Below are 23,490 nucleotides of genomic sequence, written 5' to 3'. Positions count from 1 at the left end.
TTATAACATACAAATTACATATTATAAATGATAGAAAAATAGATTAACAAACCAGACATTAATTTTCAATATGCTAGTATTCAATAATGGAAGAAGATCCTCTCCTCGGAGAGAGAAGTTCTTTTAATTGCAAAAGTTAAAAGTAGAATTAACTAATTATAATATATTTTTCTCTGTTTTGTAAGAGTATTTGTCTCACATGAGTCTACTCTTCAATAATATTTACACGACCCTCCCGTGTTCCACCGAATAATCAGTTAAAAAAAAGCCAGATCTTTGGGCATATATTTACTCAGTAACTCATATTCCTTCATAAATTATACCCCAAAAAACCAAACAATCCCTCATCTCAATGGAGAAAGAGGGAACAGAGACGAGAAATCAATCGAGGCTAGCCATTCTCGAACTAGCCAACATGATAAGCGTTCCCATGTCACTAAACGCTGTCGTACGTCTCAATGTGGCTGACGCAATCTGGCAAGGCGGTTCCAACACCCCACTCTCCGCCGCTCAGATCATCAGCCGTGTCCTTCACTCCGGCGGCGACGCCGAGAACCTCCAGCGTATCCTCCGTATGCTAGCGAGTTATGGAGTGTTTGAGGAATACCTGAGTGAAGGAGAGAGGAAATATTCGCTAACAGATGTTGGGAAAACGCTGGTCACTGATGAGGATGGCTTATCCTATGCTCCGTACGTGCTACAGCATCACCAGGTTAGCTCAGATATTTTTTACCAAAAATTAATTGTCTATTCAATTTATTTGACATTATTAGGTAAGTAATATTTATTCCTAATTGAGATCCTCTCAGAGTCTCAGGTCCCTGCAATAATGGAAGGTTGGGAATGAAAATTTAATAAGTTTTATATTTATTTAATTAAAAAATAATCAATAATCCTTATAAAAAAAGAAGTTGGTGTCACATGTTACTAGCATGTATGGGTGGGGATGATTAGTAGCTACCCACTACCCATTCTTTTAAAACATGAGAGAATTATCTATATCCGTCTGTATTCATGTGGGTTTTATGAGTATTTTTAGTATATGTAGTACCCACGGGTTTCCTACAATTCCTACTATTATATTTTGTATCAGTTCAAACTTATTTATTTTTGTGCATGTTGTTTTTATGATATGGGCATTTTAAAAAACGTTTGTAAATCCTGTAGATACCACTTTATGACCCGTATCAATGCCCCTGCACAGGTTTCACCTACAGTTTTTTATCATCCCAATTTAGTATTAAACTCTCGGGATAGTATTGAATCTTTGGAATATGAGGGGAATGGATGATTTATAATTTTTTAATTTAAAATTAAAAAATGTAGAAACCTTAAAATTTTGTCCTATGCTGTTATTTCTACTTATGTTGATCATCCAATACCAGAGAATCTGCATTTATAATTTACATTAATGGTGGTGATGATGGAATGATAAAATTTTACACTATAAATGGATATGAATCAAAAAGTAAAAGTTGTAATGTAATGTATATGTACTGGTTATTAGAGGAAGTATAGATTGGTTATATAAATTGTGTGGATTAAATTAATGAATCCATTGTATATGATTAGGGGAAATTATTTCATTTTTAGATTAAATTTGATTTTGTACTTGATACCTATTTTTTTTCTTTCTAAATCATACTTACCTGTCTTGAGTTTACGAGAAAATAACAGTATTGTTTTTTTATGAGTGCACAAACTATTTTTTCTTGTATAAAGGTCGAACTCTAAAATTACTCAAACCAAAAATGAAATAATACACTAACAAGGCGTTGGATGTTGATTTAGTCATATAAGGCCTCATTGGATCCTAAGGTCGAAAGTTTAATTCTTGTGAGTAATACTTGTTGGGAAAGACAATCATAAACCCTAAAAATAATTAGTTCCTTACTAAAAAATGTAAACGTTACCTTAGTAATACAAAAAAATATAATACAATGGAGCCATGGAGGGGACTTGAGCATGGGTACGAGAATACATAATTAAATTCTCCCAACTTTTAAAGTTTAAACCACAACTAAAGATCAAACTGACCACAGAAAGAAAGCCAAATTACCATATCCCACCTTTTCCCCTTGAACACACTTCCAAGCCAAAACAAAGAATAATTAATACCAATTTTTTTAAAATAAGATTGGGGATTCACTTTGTTGAAGAGTAAGTTTTTTAAACTTATCTCTATCTTAGTCATCAATTCTAAGAAAATCTAATGGTTTGAATCAGTGAGTAGATCTAAACCATTAGATGCCCATGAAATTAATGGCTAGGATGAAGGTAAGTAGATCCCTCCCCTTAAAATAAATTTACTTTTCTTAGGATAATGTTGTGTTACATTTTTTGGTGATGTTTATTTTAGAGTAAATTACATTGACACTCCCTAAGTTTTAGCGAAATTACACATACCATCTCTCAATTTTCTACACTTACACAAACCCCCTAATTTTTATACTTTCATTACACGGACCACCCTGCATAAGAAATAATGTAATCTTTTAAACAAAAAATGTGATAAATGTAATTAAGTTAAACAAAACATGATATATTGTGGAGACAAGTCCAAATAATATGAGTCGATACTTCTTTATTATTTTTTGTTCTTTACGATATAGTATAAGAGCAATTTAAACAACATCTATTTAGAATTGTTGATGTATTTTATAATAAAAAATAATATAGATACATTGATTTGTATATTATTTGGATTTTTCCTCATAATATACAATATTTTGTTTAACTTAATTGCATTTATCATATTTTTTATCTAAAAAATTACACTTATTTCTCATAAAGGGGTATCAGTGTAATGAAAGTATAAAAACTAGATGAGATTTGTGTATATATAAAAAAGTGAGGGGTGGTTTGTGTAACTTCACTAAAACTCAAGAGTGTAGTGTAATTAACTCTTTATTTTATTATTGCAATTACATAAAACTGGGGTAGAGGCTATGATTATCTTAAAATTCATATTAGCAAAAAACAATAAATTACATGTAATATATATATAGTATAAATTTTTTAGCTCAGCTTCCTAATTAAAATATTGTTATTCTTTGGCTTTGAAATATTTTCCCCATGCATGTATATGAATCCTGTGTACTTATATCTCTTACCACATAATTTCAAGGCAAAATGGCAAATCGGTCTAAGTTGGTGTAATTTTCTGTATTATTTTGTTTTAAATAAGTACATAACTTTATATATTAATAGAATGACTAAATAGGTTTTACAATAACAATGTAGAATTTTTTACACCCTAAACAAATTGGATGATATACTAAAAAATATTTTACATTGACACTGCAACTCTTAATAAATGATATTCAATACTAAAAAAATGTTGATCTAATAATATAAAGTTTCATTGAATATAAGGATAAGATAAAATGTTAAAGTTTCAATTCTTTTGAGCTTGAGCAACACTTGTTGGAAGTAGCTCACAAAATGGATTAATAATAGGTGGAAGAATACTCTTAATTAGTTATATCAACAAATAAATCATATTCAATACTTTGTAAATGAATATATGACTTAATGATAGAACATGTTTGATCCTGAAGTATTGTTATTATATTGCAACTCTTATATAATTTTGTAACATTGACAAATATGGGAGCAGGATGCGTTGATGCGAGCATGGCCATTGGTACACGAGGCAGTTGTGGACCCTAATAAGGAGCCCTTTGAGAGGGCCAATGGTGAACCAGCTTATGGGTATTACTCTAAGCAGCCAGAGATGAATGAGTTAATGGTTAAGGCCATGTCAGGTGTATCAGTACCCTTCATGAGAGCCATGTTGGAGGGCTATGACGGCTTCCAAGGTGTGGAGAGGCTGGTGGATGTTGGTGGCAGTGGCGGCGACTGCCTCCGAATGATCTTGCAAAAAACCCCCAATGTGAAGGAAGGCATCAATTTTGACTTGCCTGAAGTGGTGGCCAAAGCACCACAAATTCCAGGTAAGTATTACTATTAAGTAATTGATTATTAGGGCTGAGCATATACTTTACCCGAACCTGAACATAGACTTGATAAAATTCAAGCAAATTCAGATCCGATTGTAATCAGACCAAACCAAGTGAATTGGGTTGGTTTTGGATTTTGATTTGAGGTTGTAAGATTTAGTTGCGACTTACTATGATATTATATTTTAGGTGTGACCCATGTGGGTGGTGACATGTTCAAATCAATTCCCCAAGGAGATGCTATCTTTATGAAGGTGTGTCACTCCTTTCCCTCAAAATAGTTAATATTATCTTTTCAAAGTATCTTTTATTTACAATCACTACCAAAAGTATATTTAAGTGTAAAGTATGTTACAACTGCTTTAGGCTGTAATTTGTCCTCTTGTTTTGATGGAGGAAGCAAAGTCTGATTTGATGATATTGAATATATGGTCATAAGGTTTATCCAATGCTATGCTAATAAAAGTGTGCTATGAACTTGGCATATTAGCTAACTATTATTGGAGATTTATGAACTGGTATGACAAGTGAAGCATATATGTTAAGGTGGGAAAATGACAAGAGCAAAAAGTAATAAAACTAAATAAATATAAAAGACATGTGAGTGTGAGTAAAATTTTGTAGTTATATGTAAGATTCCTCTTAAAATATAAAAAAGTATATTAAGCTTGAAGCATTAAGTTAGATATAACAACAAAAAGCAAAATAAATAAATAATAACCTTAGCATATGGAGCATGAAATTTGATAACCACATAATTGGTAAGTGTTTTCCACTTTTCCTATCCAGTGTCCACTGTCTCAGTTACTTGGCGTTGTGTTCCTTTTCTAAAAAAAGAAACAATATGTAGTAGATTTTTATAAGCTTAAACAAGTTCTGATTCTTTTAAATATGATGATTTTGAATTTAGTTCTTATTAATATTTCATTTAATTTTATTACCTCAATTTAGAAAAAGAGTGGTTTTAAATCCCAGTCAAGGACTAAAAGCATAATACAATTTTTGTTGTTGTATTTGTAGGGGTTAAGAACCAATAAAATGTAATAGGGATTAAAGTAAAAAAAAAGAGTTATATTTATAGGGATAAAAAATTATTTTAACTATTATATGCACAAAGACATAATAATTAGTTTACTGGATATAGTTGAATAACTATTTTATTTATTGTAATGAAAATGTATTGATGAATAATTTATAGGGATCATCATGTTAGGTAGTAGGAACCCAAACATACACTTTTATAGTAAATAAAAACCAATAAAAAACATACTTATACTTTCAAAGGTGGTGCCTTGTATATCAACTTTTAAAAATACTTTTATCTTCTTCAAATACGTATATCCCAAAAATAACAAAGAAATACATTGTTATCCCATTCTTGTAAAAAATTGGCTGTACTTAACAATTCTTGAATGGATTGTTTCTCCTTAATTGTTTTGGGAATGGTGTAAATACAGTTTCCTCACATTTTCAGTTGGATAGACTTGTTTCATTGTGTGGGAATGATCCTAACTTACTCCTCTCATTGCCATTGTGTCATTACCAATGAGTTTCGAGATGAAAATTAGCACTAGATACGGTTATTCATTAATGTAATATCCTAAGATGATTGGAACATACAATTCTTTGATCAGGTTGATTATGACTAATTAGGGTTTTTTCATTAATCTAATCTCCTAATATTATCCTTTCAAAACAATGAAGAAAAGAACTCTTCATGCAACACGTTGACTCTTTCTTTTCACTGCCAAGGAAATTACAATGACTTATGCAACATATCTTTTTGTTTGGTATTTGATTGTTTGCATATGCTGGCTGCAGTGGGTTCTAACAACATGGACTGATGAGGAATGCAAGCAAATAATGAAGAACTGTTACAAGTCACTCCCTGAAGGAGGCAAATTGATTGCTTGTGAGCCGGTGCTACCGGAGCATTCCGATGACAGTCACAGAACCAGAGCCTTACTTGAGGGTGACATATTTGTGATGACAATCTACAGAGCCAAAGGGAAGCATAGGACTGAAGAACAGTTCAAGCAACTTGCAATTTCTGTTGGTTTCCCTAGTTTCAGATCATTCCATGTTGACCATTTCTATACTGTTCTTGAGTTTCAGAAATGAGGGAAAGTGTTGTGTTCTGTTTACAGGGTTTTTTAGACTTTGAATTCTGGTTTCTGGTACTCTGTTATTGTTTCTGTTTATTGAAATCATGATATATGATATATCAGAACAAAATAATAACAACTGGAGAGATAGAATAAAATAATTAGGAGCAATATGACATAGATAAAGTACTTGATTTGGGGATTAGGAACTCTAATCCATTATGTGGCATGAAAGACCATTTGATCTTTTATACTAACTGTTGAACTGGAAACACTAATAGAATTTAGCCCTAAAAATATATTATCTCAAGTTCACAACCATATCTGAATTATAGTTTTAGTTTTTGGACAATGATTTGTTGTCCCAAAGCATGTCCCAAAGTATGTACTAGGCCAATCATAATATGTTACATCAGTTAAAAAAAATTAAACATTCATTACTTTGTCTATTTTTACTTCATTATGATTGGTTTTGGACATGTTTGGGGACATTATTCTCATCCTTAGTTTTTAGACCATATAACCACTTTGTGATACATATCACTTACATTGTAGGATGATTTGTTCATTGATTTTATAGGGAAGTCTATCATTTTTGAACTAAATTAGATCACATTCATTATTAAGTTATATATGAGGTGGAGGGAGATTAAGTTTATGGCAATGGAGCTGTAACTGAAAGCTCTTCCCTTCCTTCTTCACATGAATTCACTCTCATATGGTACTAAGTGCTGTATAACTAGTGTTTAATTTGTTTTGTCCCACACCTTGTTCTTCTTCCTCTTCCTCATTCATCTATTACAGGCCACTCACTCAGCATGGACATGTAATTCAGCACTATGTTTTTGCACTTGAAAACTAAAGTCTAAAGCATTTCCATTAATTATGTATTTTTCATTTATTGGAATATCCTGAGAGTGTTTAGGAAATCATGAAGATACATAACAATATCAAGTCATTGTTGCTATCCACATATGAGAGTGCCACTTGGTCCTAAATAAAAATGCTTCATTGTCCCAATTTTCTCTTACAAATGATGGAACTGAATGCCATTTATGTTAGAAGTACACAGATGAAATATTCTGTAATCCCTATCAACATTTGAGCTTGCAATGTTCTGCCATATAGTTCAGCATCAAAGTATCTCAAAGTTAAAATAATGTGACTATTGGCATGAAGTTAGAAACAAAATAAAAAAAATTATCATTTCACCCTATTTTCTTACTCTAATTTCCATATGAACTAAGTATATAAATTGGTGATTAACTACACATATTAGATGGTTAAGAGATTGTTTTATGAGTACAGTTGTGAGTAATGGTTAACAGCATGCAGTACACATAATTAACCAGGAATTTATTATACCTCATTAACCAGGTGTGAAAAAATAGTATGAGAGTATAAGGTTGAATTTGTCTATAGTTTAAATCAAATCAATTATCAGTTAAATGCACTATTGCAATTTGCAACAGCAAGATACAACATTCGAAATTTCCTTTAAGTTGTAAAATGTGTTAAATAGAAATCAAATGTGTTTTCATACTCATTTCTGTTAATATAGAAAATGATGGCTCAAACCAAATGATGACCCAAAGGAATGTAAATGACATAGTTCACATTCAGAACAGTTGTGGATCCTTTAAATCAGATGCCAATCCCATCTAGTATTCATTATTCAAGCGTGTGAACAATGGACAACCCATGTCACAGGATCAATGTTTGATGTTTGGATATACTAATACTCAAACGGAGAGTTGTGTACGAGTTAAAATCTTGTAAACAATTTCTTCACTTATGAAATAAGACTGTATATATCTACCCTTATCATACACTATTTAGTGATAGCTTCGTGCAATGAGTCACCCTCTATATATTAGTACTCAACAACTTCCACTTGTGGTTTCCTCCTTCCAATCCTTGGATTGAAGCTTGAAGGGTCAAGATTATCCTAGGGTGGGTTAATTTCAATTTTACAATTCACATGAACACATTTTACATTTCAGTTGTTTTTATATAAACTTTATATTAAGTATGACATGTAAATATAATCCATCATTCCACCCAGGCCTACTATATATACTATTTCTTAAGGATATGGTTAATGAGTATAATTTATGGTGCATCATGATATCATCAAAATGAAAATAAAAGTTGACAAAAATAGCTAATAAGCATCATAAGTGACAATTCTCCATATTAGATAAATAGATAAAGTAGTTGACAAGTGTAAAACATAATGAATCCATAACTTATTGAAACGAGTTTTTAAGATCATAGATTAATAAAATAAATCCACTTGCTAAATACCAACATGGAACTTATTTTTTTGTCAAATAATCTTTTTTAAACACACCCTCAAGCAATTAGCTTGGAGGGAGTGACCTCAAACTTTGTCCAGTGAGTAAGCTTAGAAACTTAGAATACACAGAAAAAAGTACTTTTTTCAACAAAAAACGGAGATCTTATATTTCTTTCATTTGTCTACACAAGTATGATGCATTTCCCATATACATAGCATTATCTAAAAAATGTTATTATTTTTCTGCCCAATTTGAACTATTATTAAATATTGGCTTAAAAGAAAAAGAGAATGATGTGGCTAAGTAAAATGATTGGCTATAGTGGAACCTTTTTGTAGCTAATGAGAAGAAGAAATTGTGGTGAAACATCTTTGTTTTTGGCCAAACAATCCTCAAGGCTTTGACTATAAATAGGAATGCTCTAAGTCATTGTAAGACACACCAATATTCTAACCTTAGTACATATTCTCTCTTCTTCTCTTGTTCTAATATTGTGAGGAATATTTTAGTGTTTAAGATATACTTGAGAGAGTGTGATATTGGGTGTTCTTGGGTTTTGGGAAGTGAGTGAAACACTTGAGTGGACTTGTAATTCTCTTTTATCATGGTGATAATATCATTGTTGCTCTTCAACCGTAGACGTAAGCAAATTGCTGAACCACGTTAATTTCTCAGTGTCATTTTCTCTATTTAAATTTTTCTATGTGTCTTCCGCTACAACAAACTGGTATCAGAGCTCGTAGAGCTCTTGCATGCTAAGCCGTACGATCTAAAAGATAATTCTTAGTATGCTCTGTGTTTGCAGCATTGTCTGATCTTACACACTAGAAAATAATTGTTCTTGTTACTGGAAATGTATAATAGTGTGAAAGTGCATGTCTAGGAAAGTTCTGTCTTAGGAAAGACCTGGTATTTAAGCGTGTCTATTAAGACCCACCTCTCTTTCCTGGGAGGCTTTCCTAGTGTACGTTCACGGACTACGATATTGTTCCGATATACGGTTATCATGGCGAGTGCTAAATTTGATTTGGAGAAATTTAATGAAGAAAATAATTTCAACCTATGACGATTGGAGATGAAAGCTCTACTAGTTCATCAAGACTTGGGAAAAGCCTTGGAAGGTAGAAACAAGTTACCACAGAGTCTGACCGAGGACGAGAAGGATGAAAACCTGGAAAAAGCACATAGTGCAATTTTGTTGTGCTTGGGAGATGAAGTTCTACTAGAAGTGTCAGATGAAACTACAATTGCTTCATTATGGTTGAAGCTGGAACGCCTGTACATGACGAAGTCACTTACTAATAGGCTGTATTTGAAGAAAAGAATGTATACTCTTCAAATGTAGGAAGGAAAGCCCATAAAAGATCATCTGGATGAATTTAACAAAATTATTTTTGATCTAAAGAATATTGATGTTAAAGTTGAAGATGAAGACCAAGCAATTCTTCTACTATGTTCCCTTCCAAGTTCTTATGAGCACTTCATCGACACCATGATGTATGGTCGAGAAGATCTGACCTTAGACGAAGTAAAGGCGGTGTTGCACTCGAAAGAACTGAAGAAAAGAGTATCAAATTTGAGATCTAAAGGCTAAGGTGATAGTCTTTTTGCCAAAGGAAGAACATAGAGGCGAAATCAATTTGGTGAAAGAGGGAAATCTATGTCCAAGTCTAAAGCGAAACCTAGAAAGTATAAATGCTTTCATTGTCACAAGGAAGGGCATATAAGAAAGAATTGTCCAAAGCGCAAAGGCAAGGAAAAGATTTATGAATATGGAGATGCAGCTGTAGCAAATGACTATGTTATGATAGTGCATATGCTGATCTGGTTATGCTGAGATATATCAGTTGGCTAGGGATAGGCAAAGGAGACATATAAAACATCTTGAGAAATATGGTTATGTTGATCTGGTGTCTTATGCTCTAAATTGTGTTGATGATATCATCAATTGTGAGCCACAATCATATGAAGAAGCTATCAACAATAAAGAAGCTTCCAAATGGATTTCTGCCATGAGAGAGGAAATTGAGTCTCTTCATAAGAATCATACTTGGGTTCTTATGAAACGACCAAAGTCTCAAAAGGTTGTTGGATGCAAATGGGTCTTCAAGAAGAAGGAAGGAATTCCTGGAGTTGAAGATGCAAGATTCAAAGCGCGATTAGTGGCCAAAGGTTTTACACAAAGAGAAGGAATTGATTTCAATGAAGTTTTCTCCCCTGTGGTAAAACATAGCTCTATTCGCATCCTACTTGCCATTGTAGCTCAATTTGATATGGAACTTGAGCAACTAGATGTCAAAACAGCATTCTTGCATGGTGAGTTGGAGGAACAAATCTATATGAAACAACCTGAAGGATTTGAAGTTCAAGGGAAGGAAGATCATGTTTGCTTACTGAAGAAATCCTTATATGGCTTAAAACAATCTCATAGACATTGGTATCGGCGGTTTGACACCTTCATGCTCGAAAATGGCTATTGTAGAAGTGAGCATGATAGTTGTGTCTACTACAAGAAGCTGGCAAATAAGTCATTTATCTATCTCCTTCTTTATGTTGATGACATGTTGATCGCATGTAAGAACATGTCAGAAATAAAAAGCTTAAAAGCTCAATTGAGCTCAGAGTTTGAAATGAAGGACTTAGGAGCTGGAAGGAAAATTCTAGGAATGGAGATTCAGAGAGATAGAAAAGAAGGGACGCTCTTTCTATCACAAAAGAAGTATATTGAGAAAGTGTTGGAACGATTTGGCATGCAAAATGCTAAACCAGTCACTACTCCATGAGCGTCTCATTTCAAACTTTCGATGGCCTTGTGTCCACAAACTGAGAGCGAAAATGAGGAGATGTCAAGTGTACCTTATGCTAGTGCAGTTGGCAGTCTTATGTATGCCATGATATGCACTAGACCAGATATTGCACAAGCAGTAAGTGTGGTAAGTAGGTATATGGCAAGTCCTGGTAAAGTTCACTGGAAGGCTGTGAAGTGGATTATGCGCTACCTAAAGGGTACCATGGATATTGGCTTATTGTATGGAAAAGTCAAAGGTGTTGGAAGTAAGGTCATCGGATATGTTGACTCAGATTATGCCGGAGATTTGGATAAGCGAAGATCACTCACTGGATATGTTTTTACACTGTGTGGTTGTACTGTTAGTTGGAAAGCAACACTACAATCAATTGTTGTTTTATCTACAAATGAAGCGGAGTACATCGCAATAACAGAAGTTGTAAAAGAAGTCATTTGGGAGAAAGGTCTAATTGAAGAGTTGGGTATACAACTAGAAGAAACAACCATCTACTGTGATAGTCAAAGTGCTATACATCTCACAAAAAATCCAATGTATCATGAAAGAACAAAACATATTGATGTTCGGATGCACTTTATCAGAGATATCATTGAGAAAGGAATTGTTAAAGTGGAGAAAATACCCAGTGCAAATAATCCTGCTGACATGATGACGAAACCAGTTCCAACAACGAAGTTCAGGCATTGTCTGGACTTGATTGATGTCCAGAATCTCTAGTGGGCATGAAGAAGAGCAACATGAAAATAGTTATGATAGTCTTTTAGCCAAGGTGGAGATTTATTAAATATTGGCTTAAAAGAAAAAGAGAATGATGTGGCAAAAGAAGTGGCTATGATGAAACATTCTTGTGGCCAAGTAAAATGAGTGGCTATAGTGTAACCTCTTTTGTAGCCAATGAGAAGAAGAGGTTGTGGTGAAGCATCTTTGTTTTTGGCCATAGGATCCTCAAGGCTTTGGCTATAAATAGGAATGCTCCAAGCCATTGTAAGACACACCAATATTCTAGCCTTAGTGCATATTCTCTCTTCTTCTCTTGTTCTAATATTGTGAGGAATATTTTAGTGTTTAAGATATAAGTGAGTGAGAGTGATATTGGGTGTACTTGGGTTTTGGGAAGTGAGTGAAACACTTGAGTGAACTTGTAATTCTCTTTTATCATAGTGATAATATCATTGTTGCTCTTCAACCGTGGACGTAGGCAAATTGCTGAACCACGTTAATTTCTCGGTGTCATTTTCTCTATTATATTTGAGAAAATACCCAATGCAAATAATCCTGCTGACATGATAACGAAGCCAGTTCCAACAACGAAGTTCAGACATTGTCTGGACTTGATTGATGTCCAGAATCTCTAGTGGGCATGAAGAAGAGCAACATGAAAATAGTTATGATAGTCTTTTAGCCAATGTGGAGATTTATTAAATATTGACTTAAAAGAAAAAGAGAATGATGTGACCAAGTAAAATGAGTAGCTATAGTGGAACCTTTTTGTAGCCAATGAGAAGAAGAGGTTATGGTGAAACATCTTTGTTTTTTGCCATACAATCCTTAAGGCTTTGGCTATAAATAAGAATGTTCTAAGTCATTGTAAGACACACCAATATTCTAACTTTAGTGCATATTCTCTATTCTTCTCTTGTTCTAATATTGTGAAGAATATTTTAGTGTTTAAGATATACTTGAGAGAGTGTGATATTGGGTGTACTTGGGTTTTGAGAAGTAAGTGAAATACTTGAGTGAACTTGTAATTCTCTTTTATCATGGTGATAATATCATTGTTGCTCTTCAACCGTGGACGTAGGCAAATTGCTGAACCACGTTAATTTCTCGGTGTCATTTTCTCTATTTAAATTTCTTCATATATCTTCCGCTAGAACACCTATGGTGGGTGAGAAAGATTTATAATATCATCTAATCATTTATCAATACATAATTGAAAGTACACACCCACTAATTAAAGAATAATATAAAAGAATACTATGAAGTTTATCAAAATTAAATCCTCCATTATATACTAAAAATATCCTTAATCAAATATTTGTTTGGTTTAGTTAAAGTTACCCTTAGAATTATTTCTTCTGTGGTTCATTTTCGAGTTGGGTATTAGAGAAGAAAAAAAATGAATACTTCAAAACTATAAAATACATTTGTATCATAATTCTAAAACTTTTCGTTTTACTTCCTTCACTTCCAAAACTTATCTCGGAAGGAAACAAACCCTTAAAAACATTATGGTAAATGTGTACTCATTTTTTGTCTTCCATTAATATGTATCTCATCAGCCTAATGAATTCTCAACCTCCAAATTTAGTACAACAAAGACAGGTGGGGATAAAATACAGTGACAGCATGGCTTTCACAGGTTTCTTACATTTTATAAAACTTTACCATATATTTAGCTAACTAGCCATCCTAGTTTTATTTTTGTGACTATGTCCTTTTCACCTTTTTCTCTTTTATACTTTCGTAGCTGTAAACATTCCCAGACTATAGTTAAAATCATATCCATTCACATTATTGAGGAAGAAAAACTCATTGCCAGCTTTATACATGAACGACTTTGATGTCACAACTGCTCAAGTGTTTTCACACGTGAAACAGTTATATTATTATTATTCTATCATCTATATATAACTGGATTCTCTCATCAACTATGTGTACTTTGTATTAAATTTATCATATTGCATATGACATATCACATGTCAACTTATCTTAAACAAAGTTTTTTAATAAGAATATAAAACAATGTAACATTTATCTAAATGAACTTATCCATATAAACTAGCACATATTTGATAACATGTGTACAAAAAAACATATTTGATAACATTAAATTATGAGAAAAATATATTCTTACTATGTAAGAGTTTTATATACTATTAATTCATTATTTATCATCCATTTTTAATCATTATTAATTTTTCAAAAGAAAAACATAAATGAATGAAAATGTACTGTCTGTGCGTAAATTTTTACAGAGACAATATATAAACATTATACTCTTAAAGTATATAATAAGAGATATAATAATAAGATATTAATTTTAGTATTTGGAATAGATTACATAGACTGATGGACAAACTCTTTATACTCTAACATAAATTATGTTGTTTTAACAAAATATTTACCTGACTGTTTTTATAAGCTATGTATATATCTCTTGAGTAGAGATCTTCTCCAATATCAAAGAAATAATGTGAAGTTTTATCCATTTACCAACCTATTCTGTCAACATGTTAAATGGGGTAGCATGTCACAACCTCAGGTCAATTTATTTTTAGCAGTTTATAAGCACTTGGACCTACAAAACATAAGTTAGGCCGCCTACTCTTATGCCAATCTACTCATGATAAAAAAGTGCTTATTTTCAAAAAGTTACTTGTACATCATCTTTTTCTTCTTATCATCATCATCATTATCTTCCTTCATTTTTCTTCTTAGTCATTATTTATATCATTCAACTGAAAGATTTTTAGAGTAAAGTTCACAAAAGCAAGAGTTAAAAGTGAAGCTTTGAGTGAAAAAGTTTGCAGAACTTGTTCAATCCAATGTGTGAAGATGGCAGCTATGTATGTCTTCAGAAACATTCATGAATACCAGATATGAGAGACTTGAAGTGATTTATTCTTAGAAGTTCTCAGAATGTTATAAACTATTCCACATAATTACTGTGAGAATTCCTCATCTTTTCTTTATATTATTAGTTTTGTTTCAGTGAGGGGAAAAAAAGTTGATAGTATTTCACATTTTACGCTGCAAAAAATATATTGTATTCTTATTACAGATTCTGCACCTTTAGATAAAGAGAAATCCTGATATAATAATCAATAAGGAAAAGTTTAAAGCAACCCTCAAGAACTTCATGATGTTTATTTCGTAGCCGAATCGAAGTTTAGGAACTAAATTGCACATGATAGTTGAACTTTCCCTGATCCATATATAGCTTTTCATTAATGTTAAATTTACCATGTCTTCAGATTCTTAGAATTTCAACATCAGTTTATAGCATCAAATGATGAGGAAGTTTCTGGTTATAGCATTTTCCATAACCATATGCTTCATAGCTTTTGTGTTATCAAAGATTATTATCTCAGTTCTACTCTACAAAAGATGGAAAAAAAAGCATATGATTTATGAAGAAGGTTATTCAGGTATGGAAAGGAAAAAAAGGAGAATCTTCTACTTTGGTTCTTGCATAAGAGGAAAATAATAAGAGATACTAACATGCATTGATTGGATTATGATGCAGAAGGAAAAATGGTAATATTCAAGACTTCAGTGTTGCAATCTCTAACATCTGAAGTAGTCTTAAAGAAGACACAGAAACTGAGCAACAAAGACATAATTGGTTCTGGTGGTTATGGTATAGTTTATGAACTAAAACTAGATGAGTCCATAGCCTTTGCTGTGAAAAGGTTGAACAGAGGAACTGCAGAGAGAGATAAAGGTTTTGAGAGAGAGTTAGAAGCAATGGCAGACATAAAACACAGGAATATTGTGACCCTTCATGGATATTATACTGCACCACATTACAATCTTCTCATATATGAGCTAATGCCTAATGGAAGTTTGGATTCTTTTTTGCATGGTATGTAATTGTTAGATTTTATTTTAGCATTAGATTGTAAGATTTCTTTGTAAAATCATCAACATTTGCAATGAAAATAGGTATTAGATATACTTGATGCATTATACTTTTTGCTATTGACTCTTTTTCTTCAAATTTTTGCTCTTAGAAAAACTATATTGTTTACATACATGATTTATAATACGAGGTTATGATATCGTTTTATTCATGTTACCGATTGTACCTAGTGGGAAAAAGCTTTGTTGTTGTTATTGTTGTAAGTATAACTAGTAAAAAGTTTAAGATTCATGAAAAGTTGAACTATTTTTTAGTGCATTATCATTCTAGAGGGTGCTACAAGAGTGTCTTGTGGTTTGGAGGTTATGACTTCAAACTCTGAAAACAGACTCTCTCATTACTAGAATAAGGTTGCGTATATATATCCTGCTCAGACCCACTAAGTCGGGCCATCAGTGTGTGATCTGAAAACATCTGATCCATCGATATAAATGGAAGTTTGTTCTGTTATGTTCAAGATTCCTTATTGTATTTAATCAATTGATTATTAAACTAAGTTTTGTAATTGCAATGTTGAATATGATGCAGGAAGATCAAGAGAAAAGAAGGTTTTGGATTGGCCAACAAGATACAGAATAGCTGTAGGTGCTGCTAGAGGAATAGCATATCTTCACCATGATTGCATCCCTCACATTATCCACAGAGATATCAAATCAAGTAATATATTGTTGGATGAAAATATGGAGGCTAGAGTTTCTGATTTTGGGTTAGCCACACTGATGGAACCAAATAAAACTCATGTTTCAACAATTGTGGCTGGAACTTTTGGATACTTGGCACCTGGTATGGATAAAACCTGGCTTAAAAGTTAACACAGTTTTTCTCTTTCACACCACTTTTGTTACTAACTCATTAATGCTTTCATGCAGAATATTTTGATACAGGGAGAGCAACATTCAAAGGGGATGTTTATAGTTTTGGAGTTGTGTTACTAGAGCTTTTAACAGGGAAAAAACCTAGTGATGAAGCATTTATGGAAGAAGGAACCAAGCTTGTAACATGGGTAAGACTGGAATTCTTGGAGTTTGTCTTTGATTATATTCATTTGTCAAAGTTTGAAATATATAAGATATATAGTTTATTTAATTTAAAAAAAGTTACTCCACATCTTAGTCATTCATTCTATGAAAATATAATAGTTTAGATCTATTGGCTAATTCAAATCACGTGAACCATTAAATTTTCATAGAATTTGTGGCTAAGATGTGGAATAGATTTTTTTAACTTACTCCTGGAGTAAGTGAATCCTCTCTCTATTGTAGAAAAATAAATGAAGCATCAACCTCATACAATTTGAGTTAATTTATTCTGCACTTGGAAGGCATAAAATATAATGAACTAGATAGCCATGCAATACATATAACTTGCTTGAAGTCTTTTAGTCAAAGCAGAATAGTTAAAATAGAACAAGATTTTCTAGCTCAAATTACTTAAATCTAGACACATGTTTGAATTGAGAATTTACTTTCTATAAAATATTTCTGTTATTATTATTGGATCAGGTGAAGGCTGTGGTTGGAGAAAAGAAGGAAGAGTTAGTTCTGGACAATAGCTTAGGGTGTTGTCCAATGCAAGAGATCAACAAGGTGTTCAACATTGCAATGATGTGCCTTGAACCAGATCCCTTGAATAGGCCAACCATGGCAGAGATTGTCAACATGCTAGGCCAAACAGAACCACAGAAACTTGTCAAAGCATCCTGAATCAGAAATGGCAGAACCATGCATGTTTTTTTTATCTGAAAATGTTAGTTATAGTATTTGTTGTAGATGAGACTCGAACTTTCAACCTCCTTCGTCCAACCCTTTACCCTTCCCATCAGACCACTTTATAACTAATTTTTTTATTTTTGCTATAGATGAGATTCGGACTCACGACCTCCTTCACTATATCTCTTAAACTCTTCACCGTAACCATCGGACCATCTTATGACTCCGTGGAACTATGCATGCTGAGAATACAATATTGATTTTTGTGCTTGTAAAAAAGTTGAAGGGGCTTGAGATGCAAGATGTGATGCTGCTCACTAGCCTCAACAAAAATATATTATGTAATTATATAGAGATGTTAACATGCAATATAGAGGTAGGTTTGGTCAGTGAAGAACATGTATGAAGTGATACTAATGAAGAAGTGTTTGTTTCTAAGAGAAATAGTACATCATAATTGGCCAACTCAAAATAACTTAGAACACCAGAAAATGAAAAGCAGTTTAACCATGTGACAGCTTCCAATCATATAGCGGAGCCTTCTTGCATAGACACCAGGAGAAACTAGGCTGCAGCTGAATACATTCAAAGATTGAACCATTTCTTGAAAGCATGAAATTTTATGAAGAGACAAAAAAAAGCATGGCTTATAAGCCTAAAAGCTACATCATCTAGTAGATTATCTATCATGTACTAGCTTATAAGTTTGTAGTTTATCGAAATAAGTCACTTTACTTTTGACAAATAAGATATTTGACTAGCTTATAAGGTACTTGATGGTGTTACTAAAAATACTCATTGTAGTGATATTTAAAACTTTCATGGACCTATTTTGTAGTACTTAATCAGCATAGAATGTTTCTCTCATTATTGGTCATCATCATTGAAATCATTTTAGTCAAGGTCCATCAAGTTAGAAACTTCAAAATCAAGTATCAAAACTCATTTCATCTTACATCCCATATTTGAGTATTCTTCTTATCCAAACTTTTCACCCTTTTAACATTTTTGTACAAAAACAAATTTGAGACAAGTATCCAAGAGTTGTCTAAGTCAATTTAGGATGTGGATTAGGTGTCAATTAAGTGTCAAAGACATCTTGGCTAAGTGTCATCGCCAATAAAAAAATAACTTTAAATCGGACACCTATGATAAGGTGTTCAACATGTGTCGGAAGATGATTAGTATTATAAACATGTTGGACACAATGACACCTCTATCCAAATATTTCTCAAAGCTTCATAGCTTATATACTTTTGTTACATATAGTTCATGTCTATATCACTCATGCTAGTATTATCCCCTCGCGTTACAAACAATAAACACTAAATATTTTTGACAAATTTAATCTCAAAACATGGACCCTTTAGAAACTTAATCATAATAAATAGTGAAAATAAAATAAATTTTGTATGGGTATGTTGGCATGTGATTATATAGGCCCAACCAATCAGAATCATTAAATAATTATAGTACTTTTTTTTTTGTCTTTTCAGAGTATTATTTTAATGACCCATCATATTCTCTAATTAATAATGTCATAAGTTGGATACACCAACAAGACGTTGGTCTAGTAATGATGTAAGGCCTTATTAGATGTTGAGGTTCAATTCTTGAGAGTGACACTTATTGGGAGAGGCATCATCAACCCCAAAAAAAATTAGTTCCTTAATGAGGGATACTATTGGTAATACAAAAAAATATAATTCCGATAGAGAAAGATGATGAAGGTAGTATGGGGATAAAGTGATAATGATGCTAGTAGGGTTGTTGTGATAGAGGTAGGGATTATGGTGATGTGTGGAGTGGAGATTGGAGTTAGGAAAAGAGATGTAATTTCAGAACTTCTAACACATGGGCTGTTGTTTAATGAACAATGATCATCTTCATTAAAGAATAGGCAAGTGATTGTTTTTACACATATTTTTAATGGTAAAAATATAATTTCATGATAAACAAAAGTATAAAAATATCATTACATATTTCCTTTTGTGTGTTACTTTATAATACTTGCTAATAGAGAAGATCCTTACTCGTTGTTTCATATACCTTGCACCCTAATACAAATCTTAGACACATGATTTGTTTACCTTTTCAACACTACAATTTGTATTTTTAGTCTCACTCTCTCCTTTTTCTCAAATTGACCAAAGAAGGAAAAGTTGATATTTTCCTCTTTCCAGACAAATTTCATGGCAATAGTTGAAATTTAAAAAATAATAACGAAATAAATAAACAAATTATAAAAGGTTTATTTGTGTAAGTAACTATATATTTAGATAATATCAAATATATTCATCCATATTTATATTCCTATATAATAAGAAATAAAGGAATGGATATGTAGTTTTGAAACATTGATATACTTTTTAATAAATTTGAGAATTATAAGTTATTTACTTACTTCTCTAATATATGTAAAGTTGATGCACCGGTAATATGTAAAAATTTATATATAGTCAATAAATTGTTAATCATTTATTTGTATTATTACATTTAAAATCAAAGATAATCAAATATGAATAATAAATGATATTATGACATTGTTAATATAATGTTTTCTTCACATAATTAATGTAATATTATTTCTATTTAAGACATAATAATTGTACCATATAAATAATGAGTGATATACTAACAATATAAAAAATACACTACATAATTTATTCTCAGTTTATTAGAATGATTGAATATTTATGCAAAAGACAATATAATTTTTTTATATTATCAGTATATTAATCACTTTCTTAAAATAAAGAAAACAAAATTTACAATACATAAATATTAATCACTTTCTTAAAACGCCCTTTAAATAACAAGCTTACGTAACCTTGCAACGGTTCTGAATCTCCAATAATTGGTTCTCTTGCAATGGGGAAGCGAGAACGCCAAAATACATCATCATATTGGGCGCAAGTAACAAGTACAAATCATCACATCACATGTATCTGCCTTTTTTAATAAAAATATTTACACAAACATATATATTAGACCATTACAATGTATAGTAACATTTTCATTTTTATTTGGGTTTTGCACATTATTTTATAATTTATTATAATTTCTTATGAAATAAGAATAATTTTTTTTTACAATGGCAAACAACATTCTTATTTTTAATTGAGTCCCACAACATTTACTTTTTTCATAACATTTACCTTTCTTCTCACTTTTCTTTGGTTAAGAACAACAAAAAATTATTGTTATTTAAGAACAAAAGTCATAAAATAAGAATGACACAGTGGACAAAGTAAAAATGTTCTTATTATCTTAAGAATAGTCTTAAGAACAATCATTGTGATTATTCTTATCCCACTTAGATTTTTAGCGATTTACTACTGCATATCGTATAATAAAATTTACCAATACGCCCCGAATATTTGGTGGGAAAACTGACTTTTTCAACTATGATGAGTCAACTTTTATAAAGAGTGTGAATACAACTTTATTTATTTAAACACCAAATCTCTAACTTTATTTAAAAATACAAATTTCTCCTAATAAGGTATTAATATAGTAGTATAATATCTAGCTAAATCTTCAAAAAAATCAATATGTTAACATTGGATTCATATGAGCATCACTTGTTGAAGGGATAGTTACAAACCCTAATAGAATTGGGGATGAATCGACTTATTCCAAGAGTACATTTTTTCATATCCTAACCATCAATTCTAGAGAAATTCAATGGTTTAAATTAGTGAATAGATATAAATCATTATATGTTCATAAAATTGATGACTAGGATTATAGATAAATTTAAAATTTTTACTGTTGAAATAAGTGAATCTCTATTCAATAAAATTGATATACCATTAGTAATAATTAAAAAAGGACAAATCTCTCTTTTCAAATTTGTACTACAACTCGTAACTCAAACATTCATAATCTTATATCCCTTAACTTACTTAAACACATTCTTGTAAAAACTAGTTTGTGTCTAATGATTCAATCGGTAAATCGGTGAACCAGTTTCTATATCAGTATGGTACAATAATTATATTGGTAATGTAATTATAATGGTCAAAATTGGTCATACTGACCGATTTTCAATTGAACCGTACCTGTCATATAAGTCGGTTTTTATTTAAAATTAATTTTTTAATGAAAATAAAAAATTATTGGTTTTTATTGATTTTTCATCAGTAATGTTAATATTATATATATATATATAATTTCGTCGATATGCAGTTTAATTAATTAACTATTGGTTGAATCACTATACCAATACCCTAACTAAATTGATGACCAATATGATATTAATAGCACTGCTTAAACATATATCTAATCTTATATGCCCTTTTCTCATTTAGTGTGTGGTTTAAGCTGAAATGTTAAAATGCAAATACTACCCATCTTTGCTTTTTTTGGTGGAAGTGAAATAATTTCATATTGTTGACTTAATATGTCTAAGGTTTTCATAATGTTACTTTAGGAAACTAATTTGTATTATTTATTTTCAGTTTTTGTCATTTTTGCATTAAATAGAGTGTGATAATGATAAATATGTATTGTCAGGGATAATTTAATCAAAATATATTATTTTTTATTGATAATCAATACATTCAATAATTATATTAATTTGTGTAAGTTATACTACAATGATAATTAAATATGATAAATGGAGCATATGAAACACCCCATTCCTTTATAATTATCGATTTGCATGAAATTTTTATTCCTAACTATCATTCTTTGGTTTAGGGTCCTGACTCACAAATATCTTGAAGATAAATGCATCTTGTATACCCCTATTAAGACCTCGTCTTCTTCTGTTTGGAAGGACATTTCTAAAGCAACTGATGTGACTATGTTCATATTTCTGACACTCAACTGCATGTGAATGATTTATGGAAAGAATCTACGTGAGACTTCAGTATGATTTATATTCTCATTCATTCTCATGTGAATAATATAATTTTACAAATTGTTATTTTGTCCCCATCGCTTAGTAACAATGGTTGAATTTGGGGAGATAATGCCTCATTGGACTTGGTTGTAGCATATGGATGTTCTTGAGAAAGTCAAAATTCTTTATTGGCTCGCTGCTCACGATTCTTTGCCGACCAACTTGCTTCATTGTAGAAGGAATATGTCTACTTCTTCAACTTGTAATCGGTGTAATAATACTACTGAGGATCTCCTTCATACTTTCAGGGACTGTATGAACTTATCTTTGTTATGGTTGTGTTTGGGTTTTACTGAAGCTCATTTATGGGGAACTCTTCATTTTTGTTTTGGTTTGTGGTTAATGCTAGACAAGAGAATGACCACCTCTTTTTAGCTGGTGTCTGGGGGCTTGGCGGTGGCGGAACAACTCAATTTTTGGTAATACAATTTGGGATATTTCTTTCATAGCTACGTATTCATCATAATTTTGGAGATTGGTATTTTGCTTATATTTCTTCTATTGATTCCCTTATGCCTTTTGTCTACCGGTGTCAGCCTGATATTGGTTAGGTTAAAATTAATGTTGGTGGTACATGCAGTTTGAGAGATCAACCCATTGGAGGGGGTGGTGTTATTAACAATGAGGATGGTGTCTGATTTTTTAGTTTTTCTGTTAATTTTGGTATTGGGTCCTCAATTCTTGTGGAGTTGTTGGCTATTGAATATGGGTTAACATTAGTTTGGAATTTGGGGCAACAGAAAGTTATTTTGGAGAGTAACTGTCCAAAGGCTATTCATATCATTATAGTTAGGACGCAAGTTCGCTTGGACTATTTGTCGGAGGTTATTACCAATATTGGTAGCTTGCTCAAGAGAAATTGGGATGTTCGACTCTAACACATCTTATGAGAAGGAAATATGATGGCTGACTTTCTATCTAAGCTTAGTTTAGGCTTGGAGGAGAATTCGAGAATTTGGGACCTACTACTTACAGGAGCACCTCCTATCCTGGAGTCGGATATTGCCGTATAATGTAATTCTTGTAATTTGTCTTTTGTGTTTTGTTTTCCAA

At 31.8% G+C, this 23,490-nt stretch overlaps 2 protein-coding genes and 1 long non-coding RNA gene across 5 annotated transcripts; 2 read left to right on the top strand and 1 right to left on the bottom strand.

The window, feature by feature from the left end:
• Window positions 204-21,897, top strand: LOC109348070 (caffeic acid 3-O-methyltransferase-like). Of its 2 annotated transcripts, XM_019588284.1 has the most exons (7): window positions 204-258; window positions 297-712; window positions 3,620-3,956; window positions 4,152-4,216; window positions 5,784-6,085; window positions 6,872-6,915; window positions 21,882-21,897. In XM_019588284.1, the coding sequence occupies exons 2-5, from the start codon at window positions 353-355 to the stop codon at window positions 6,081-6,083; spliced, it is 1,062 nt and encodes a 353-aa protein (XP_019443829.1). In that variant the 5' UTR covers window positions 204-258; window positions 297-352; the 3' UTR covers window positions 6,084-6,085; window positions 6,872-6,915; window positions 21,882-21,897. The 2 variants fall into 2 exon arrangements, with proteins under 2 accessions (XP_019443829.1, XP_019443828.1); XM_019588283.1 differs by lacking the exons at window positions 6,872-6,915; window positions 21,882-21,897 and having other exon boundaries at window positions 5,784-6,231.
• LOC109348074 lies at window positions 14,557-15,272 on the bottom strand. The gene is made up of 2 exons (XR_002107698.1): window positions 15,141-15,272; window positions 14,557-14,842 (listed from the first exon to the last, which is right to left on the bottom strand). It is a non-coding gene; the product is annotated as an uncharacterized LOC109348074 (long non-coding RNA).
• Window positions 14,709-17,800, top strand: LOC109348069 (receptor-like serine/threonine-protein kinase At1g78530). Of its 2 annotated transcripts, XM_019588281.1 has the most exons (7): window positions 14,709-14,844; window positions 15,152-15,325; window positions 15,424-15,762; window positions 16,348-16,602; window positions 16,689-16,822; window positions 17,322-17,546; window positions 17,766-17,800. In XM_019588281.1, exons 2-6 carry the CDS (start codon window positions 15,187-15,189, stop codon window positions 17,520-17,522), a joined length of 1,068 nt encoding a protein of 355 aa, XP_019443826.1. In that variant the 5' UTR covers window positions 14,709-14,844; window positions 15,152-15,186; the 3' UTR covers window positions 17,523-17,546; window positions 17,766-17,800. The 2 variants fall into 2 exon arrangements, with proteins under 2 accessions (XP_019443826.1, XP_019443827.1); XM_019588282.1 differs by lacking the exon at window positions 17,766-17,800 and having other exon boundaries at window positions 15,152-15,316; window positions 17,322-17,523.

This window comes from Lupinus angustifolius, chromosome LG05, assembly GCF_001865875.1.
Source record: "Lupinus angustifolius cultivar Tanjil chromosome LG05, LupAngTanjil_v1.0, whole genome shotgun sequence".
Lineage (NCBI taxonomy): Eukaryota > Viridiplantae > Streptophyta > Magnoliopsida > Fabales > Fabaceae > Lupinus > Lupinus angustifolius.
The sequence above is the reverse complement of the archived record's forward strand: the minus strand, read 5'-3'. Positions and strand labels throughout refer to the sequence as shown.